The sequence below is a fragment of the Palaemon carinicauda genome, chromosome 6, assembly GCF_036898095.1.
Source record: "Palaemon carinicauda isolate YSFRI2023 chromosome 6, ASM3689809v2, whole genome shotgun sequence".
In the NCBI taxonomy this organism is placed as follows: domain Eukaryota; kingdom Metazoa; phylum Arthropoda; class Malacostraca; order Decapoda; family Palaemonidae; genus Palaemon; species Palaemon carinicauda.
In genome coordinates this window covers 2,141,236-2,148,520 of record NC_090730.1, presented here as the reverse complement: position 1 = coordinate 2,148,520, position 7,285 = coordinate 2,141,236, and the positions used below count along the sequence as shown (strand labels likewise).

The 7,285-nt window shown below is 37.8% G+C and overlaps 1 protein-coding gene across 1 annotated transcript in view; it reads right to left on the bottom strand.

Moving 5' to 3' along the window:
* Window positions 1-930: 930 nt before the first annotated feature.
* Window positions 931-7,285, bottom strand: part of LOC137642365 (uncharacterized) — an 8,883-nt gene continuing 2,528 nt past the window's right edge. The window contains exon 2 of the mRNA XM_068374858.1: window positions 931-3,056. Within this exon, the coding sequence (XP_068230959.1) occupies window positions 1,126-3,039 (1,914 nt within the window). The 5' untranslated portion in view covers window positions 3,040-3,056 and the 3' untranslated portion in view covers window positions 931-1,125. The remainder of the gene's footprint in view (window positions 3,057-7,285) is intronic.

The following is a 7,285-nucleotide window of genomic DNA, read 5'->3' as shown; positions in this document are numbered from 1 at the left end:
TTTCCTTGTTTCCTTTCCTCACTAGGCTATTTTTCCCTGTTGAAGCCCTTGGGCTTATAGCATCTTGCTTTTCCAACTAGGGTTATAGCTTAGTAATAATAATAAAAACACTAAATATATAGAATTACAACATTTTCATAAGTAATGTAACAGATGATTATCCTCGTCTTTAAAACCAGGAGTATCCGAGTTAGGATGGGGACTTTCCTTTAGCTCTGGGAGAATAGATAGTAATCCCAATTGCTCAACCGGACTCGACTGAATCTGCGGTTGGTGGATCCGCGAATAAGGAGGGCAGACTGTATCGTATATATTTAAAGGTGTCTGGTTTCAGTTCTAGTTTCATCAGAATAGATGCTCACCAGATCGTCAGTTGGGCAAGCCCATTCTCCCACTGTGGTGCCTACAGCAGTGGTCTCCCCAGTAAACAGCTTCAACTCACGATCCTGGGCGAGGATCGATCTGGTGCCATGCGAATGCTAGGTAAATACGTTACCACTGCACTAGCTATGAGGCTAATAAGTAATGGCTAGATTATTTTATCAATTCCGGAAGGAATTATATTTCCAATGGATAAAATTGGTTTTGTAATAGATAGTTTTCGATATAAGTCCTACCATCGGGAACGAATTAACGACGTGCTCTACATCAAGTTATTACTATTGTATTGTGCAGGTAGTAAGATTTGGGGAAATTTATTCATCCCCTCAACAAGGTAATTGGGTGAATTTGTTTACAATAGATTGAGGTGTTAAATGATAACCTTAAATTATAAGCTTGGACTTCAAGCGCACATCTTGTCAATTAACTGGAACAGCTTAAGAATTCACCTCCCTGACATGTCGTGACCTCTGAAACATTATTTCTCTTTGTTAAATGTTTTCCTCAAAGTTAATAATAAACCAAGGTCAATAAAACTAACTCAAGATTCACAATTTTTTAGATTTTTTTTTGTGTTAAGATTGTTAAGGTTATTGATAACACCAAAAGCTTCAACTTTTATTTACTGTAGATACAAAATTTCTGAAAAATAAAAATATGACTTTAGAAAGGAAAGTAATATTAGTTTTATTTTTTATGTGAAACAGATTTTGTAACATGTGTGTCACTAATACATGGAACACTTTAATTCAATAATCCGCCCGCAGAGTTATCAACCTCCTCTGTAAGAATAATAGTATCGTCATTTGCTATGTATATAACTAGATCACAATCAGGACAAATGAATGTAATCAGGAATGTTTTGCAATTTACTGTACATCTTGAGGGACACAATATGCAGTAACAGTTTGGACACTCCTCAATAGGTGATTGGGTTATAAAATAGAAACCATCAGAAGGCTGTTCCACCATGCTCAGCGACATGTAAGTGTCGATTTTGAGAAAAGGTTTTTCAGTGGTACTGTTTTGTTTATTCTTTCGTTTTTTAGAACAAACTTTATCTTTGCTGTGATGACTCGTTTTGTGGCTCGATATCTCATGGGTACCATTTTTAAGACCTATTTGGTTTGGCAGAGATTCCTCAAGGCCTTTGCTGGTTCCAATCATACAAGAAAGTAGGGATTCATCGGAGAGTTGATGATTTGTATCTCCATTGTAGCTGGCATGGGGAAATTGAGAACATGTCACTTCAGCCCTTTTCGGAGTTGAACATTCCTTGGTGTTTTGAGAACGTTCATCCTCGAAGCCTCCAGAAATGTTTGATTTCCCTTCGCCTGTCAGTTCAGAAAACCCATTTCTTTCGATCAAAGTAAAATAATCTTTTCCCTTGTCATCCACCTCTTCAGTCCCTCTAGATATCTGTGATGAATCTCGTGAATCAGCTTCAGTATAACCTGAATATTTAGAATATTCTGCTTCTCTGTATTCACTGACATTTCTTGAATCTCCCAGATCACTCTGAGCATTGTTAGAAGTATGCATATTTTTATGCCTTTGTAAAGCTATGTGATACCTGCACTTGTTTATGGCATACTTCCATGGAAATCTGCTTTCCAAAGATGTTATTTTGCAAATATACTTTTCCAATGCACTTAGAAGCTCCTCGTTTTGTAGGCCATGCTCAGCCTCGCCAAGAGAGAGGTTCTCCGTGATATAAACGAAAGGATCATTCACAAACACAAAATTGTGGTCACATTTTACATATTCGAAGGCGTATTTTGATGCCCATGCCGAAAAGATCTGGCAGTTTCTAAAGTAACTCTTACATTTTGAACATTTTGCCTCGCCAAAGAACAGATGCTCAGGAAAGTGGTCCTCTTTCACGTTTCTCTGACAGCAGAAACATTTTGAAGTCTTTGGAATTTTTCCAAGGGATAGTCTCGGTCTCTTTATATCTTTAAAAGATGTCTGGAATTGGTTTACATCTGTAAGAGATGATTGCAAATTGTTTACACCTTCAAAAGGTGACCGAGACATGTTAATTTTTTTGCAAGGGGACTGAACTGTGTAGACAGCAGTATTACTGCTGTGAGATATTTCTTTTGAATTGCCTATCCCATCAACTGAGGTAGGTCTACTTTTCGATGTGGAGAGGTTATCACTTTGATAATTCATTTCAGAGTCATCCTCAAATTCTTCAATCTTGATTATTGCTTGATCTTGCGTATCTAAATCATCTTCAAAATTAGTCGTTGGTAAGTTGGACTCTCTATTGCAGAGTTTATTCTCACCTTCCACAGCCCTTTTAAATATTTCTGCATTTTGCGTATCTGAGTCGTCTTTAAAATCAGCCATTGGTGAATAGAGGTTTCCATTGCAGAGTTCATTTTCACCTTCCACAGCTCCATGATTGATGAAGTTTCTATTCTCCTCAAGTATAGGTGCTGAAAGAAATTTTTTCTTCATGAGGCATGTTTTATTTTTACCATCACTCGTTCCTTGTTTAGAATTTTGTCTTTGATACGCTGCAAAAGGATCAAAGTGCTTCATATCCAAGTTTTGTCTCACACCCTGCAATCTCCACCTTTCGAGGAAACTGGCTCTCCATGTCTGACGGTCCAGCCCCGAAGGAGTTTTGGAAATATCAAGCAGGGACATGGCTTTTGGCGGTGAATCTGCAACAAACAAATGTATGTAGCATTTTGGTACAACACTGTAAAACGAAAATTCATAGAATATACAAATGACTACATGTAGGTACAACATATATCTTGTTAAAAAATAATGAACAAGGTAGCATACTGACATGGATGAAGGTCTAATTAAATTTATCTGTAATGCAGAATTCTAGAAAGTGAGATAAAATAATGATTTTCATCTAAATTTGTTTGGTTATAAGGTACAGTAACACGAAAAACTATACCTAATTTTCAGTAAGTATGCTGCTTTTGATAAAAAAAACTGGATTTATGAATCAAATCACTATTACACCTGGGTAGATTCCTTGCCTCTGCTCATGAATGGCAGAGGGCAAGGACAGTGACATTGCCCTAGCTAGCAGGACAATGGCCTAGAGTCTGACCATATACCTGGTGCCTTTGATAGTATGTACTGGATTTCAGAATGAAAACACTCTATTGCACCCGGGTATGTTCCACACTGTAGGCCGCTCATGAATGGTAGAGACAAGAGACAGTGACAATGTCCTAGCTAGCAGGACAATGGCCTAGAGACTGACCATATATACATACGATCAGTGCCTAAAACCCATCTCTATCAAGTTAGAACCAGGGAGGGGCAGGCAGCGCTAGCATTTTTTTAAAGTTTAGTATTTATCGTAGTGAAAAAGTGTCGAGGAAGATTAGTACAAGCCACTTTCAGAAGATTGATCATATAGCTAAATTGAGGACATTTTGTCTACATACTAAGTTGATTTTCAAAAAAGATAAAATGTAACTAAGTTGCAAAACTATAATTTATTTCAATGTGCAAGAGTATTGTATGTTAATGCAAGGCATAAACCACAATAATAATGGAAAACAAGTTATATCAACTTAACCTCATACCTAAAATATATATATATATATATATATATATATATATATATATATATATATATATATATATATATACACATATATATATATATATATATATATATATATATATATATAGATATATATATATATATATAGATAGATATATATATATATATATATATATATATATATATATATATATATATATATATATATATATATATATATATATAGTGTGTATATATGTATACACCAAGATCTATATACATATATACTGTAGACCTTGGTATTCACAACATGCATCATATTGACTCATTTATACTGGCAGGTGAGGCATTCGTACAATAAATAGCAAATTGGTAACGACATCTTGTCAACGAACTGATGACTGGCGGTCCGACATACTTGCTTTGAGATATCATGAACAGCGTTCCAACCCAGTGCCCCACGTTTATGCTCTACAAACAAATATCACAAACTCACATGTCACTATTTGAAGGCTATGAAACGTGAAGCAGGAGATGATGAGCAGAGAAGTATTGATTTCAAAGCTCAAGATCGAGATGACTGTCGAAATCTAACCGAGGCGCTTTGCATCTATAGTGTAGATGATGATGATGATGCTGCTATCAAATGATAAGCCACTAGAAGAGAGCTTACTTAAGTGCTATATGTGGATAAGATCATGGTGAGGGGTAGATGGAGATGGTTTGGGCATGCTCTTCGCACCCCTCCCCCCAAGAGAGATTAGTTCACCAAACTTTCAACTGAGCTCCACAAGGCATTAGAAGAGTTGAAAGGCCCAGACCTTCATGGCTGAGGACTATGAAGTGTGAAGTAGATGATAATGAATGGAGAAGTATTGAATTAAAAGCTCAAGATAGAGACGACTGTCGAAATCTAACCGAGGCCCTTTGCGTCTATAGGCGTAGGAGATGATAAATGTGATGATGATTAATATTAAAAGCTAGGCTATAACCCTAGTTGGAAAAGCAAGCTGCTATAAGTGTCACAATGTCGAAAAGCAAAGTATCAAAATGTCGAAAAGACAAAGTGTCGGAGTGTCAGTGTCGAAAAGAAAATGTCAAGGTGTCAAAATGTTGATAAGACAATGTGTCAATATGCCGAAAAGACAAAATGTGGAGGAGCCAAATGCCCAAAAGACAAAGTGTCGAAGGGCCAAAATGTTGAACAGACAAAGTGTCGAAGGGCCAAAATTTCGAAAAGACAAAGTGTCGAAGGGCCAAAATGTTGAAGAGACAAAGTGTCGAAGGGCCAAAATTTCGAAAAGACAAAGTGTCGAAGGCCCAAAATGTGTCAAAATGTCGAAAAGACAAAATGTGGAGGAGCCAAATGCCCAAAAGACAAAGTGTTGAAAAGACAAAGTGTCGAAGGGCCAAAATTTTGAAAAGACAAAGTGTTGAAGTGCCAAAATGTTGAAAAGACAAAGTGTCGAAGGGCCAAAATTTTGAAAAGACAAAGTGTCGAAGTGCCAAAATGTTGAAAAGACAAAGTGTCGAAGTGCCAAAATTTCGAAAAGACCAAGTGTCGAAGGGCCAAAATTTCGAAAAGACAAAGTGTCGAAGTGCCAAAATGTTGAAAAGACAAAGTGTCGAAGTGCCAAAATGTTGAAAAGAAAGTGTCGAAGGGCCAAATTTTGGAAAAGACAATGTATGGAAGAGTAAAAATGTCAAAAAGAAAGTATCAAACTGTTGAAAAGATAGTGCAGAAGTGTCAAAATGTCGAAAAGACAAATTGTGGAAGAGCCAAATGCTGAAAAGACAAAGTGCTGACGTGTCAAAATGTCAAAAAGACAAAGTATGGAAATGTCGAACTGTCTCAAAGATGAAGTGTTGAAGTGTCAAAATGTAGAAAAGACAAAGAATGGAAGAGTCAAACTGTCGAAAAAACAGTGTCGAAGTGTTAGAATGTCGAAAAGACAGTGTCAAACTGTCTTAAAGATAGAGTGTTGAAAAGTCAGTGTCAAAATGTCGAAAAGACAGTGTGGAGTAGCAAAATGCCCAAAAGACAAACTGTTGGTGTCAAAATGTCAAAAAGACAAAGTATGGGAGACTCAAAATGTCATAAAGGTGTCAAACTGTTGAAACTGATGAAAAGATGAAGTTTCAAAGTGTCAAAATGTAGAAAAGACAGTGTTGAAGAGCCAAATGTCGATAAGATAGTGTGGAAGTGTCAATATGTCGAAAAGACAATGTATGGAAGTCAAAATGTCGAAAAGACAACGTATGGAAGTCAAACTTTTGTAAAGACAAAGTGTCTAAGTAACAGTAACAACATCAAAACAGATATTTCATATGCATACATACATACATATACATACATATACCAAGGCACTTCCCCCAATTTTGGGGGTTAGCCGACATCAACAAATGAAACAAAAATAAAAAAAAAAATGATAATAAAAGGGGACCTATCCTCTCTACGTTCCTCCCAGCCTATACCAAGGCACTTCCCTCAATTTTGGGGGTTAGCTGACATCAACAAATGAAACAAAAATAAAAAAAAAAATTATAATAAAAGGGGACCTATCCTCTCTACGTTCCTCCCAGCCTGACAAGGGACTCAACCGAGTTCAGCTGGTACTGCTAGGGTGCCACAGCCCACCCTCCCCCGCTATCCACCACAGATGAAGCTTCATAACGCTGAATCCTCTACGGCTGCTACCTCCGCGGTTATCTAAGGCACCGGAGGAAGCAGCAGGGCCTACCGGAACTGTGTCAAAATCGCTCGCCATTCATTCCTATTCTTAGCATGCTCTCTTGCCTCTCTCCTATCTATCCTCCTATCACCCAGAGCTTTCTTTACTCCATCCATCCACCCAAACCTTGGCCTTCCTCTTGTACTTCTCCCATCAACTCTTGCATTCACCACCTTCTTTAGCAGACAACCATTTTCCATTCTCTCAACATGGCCAAACCACCTCAACACATTCATATCCACTCTAGCTGCTAACTCATTTCTTACACCAGTTCTCACCCTCGCCACTTCGTTTCTAACCCTATCTACTCGAGATACACCAGCCATACTCCTTAGACACTTCATCTCAAACACATTCAATTTCTGTCTCTCCGTCACTTTCATTCCCCACAACTCCGATCCATATATCACAGTTGGTACAATCACTTTCTTATATAGAACTCTCTTTACATTCATGCCCAACCCTCTATTTTTTACTACTCCCCTAACTGCCCCCAACACTTTGCAACCTTCATTCACTCTCTGACGTACATCTGCTTCCACTCCACCATTTGCTGCAACAACAGACCCCAAGTACTTAAACTGTAGGTAGGTAGTAGGTTGGCCAGGGCACCAGCCGCCTGTTGAGATACTACCGCTAGAGAGTT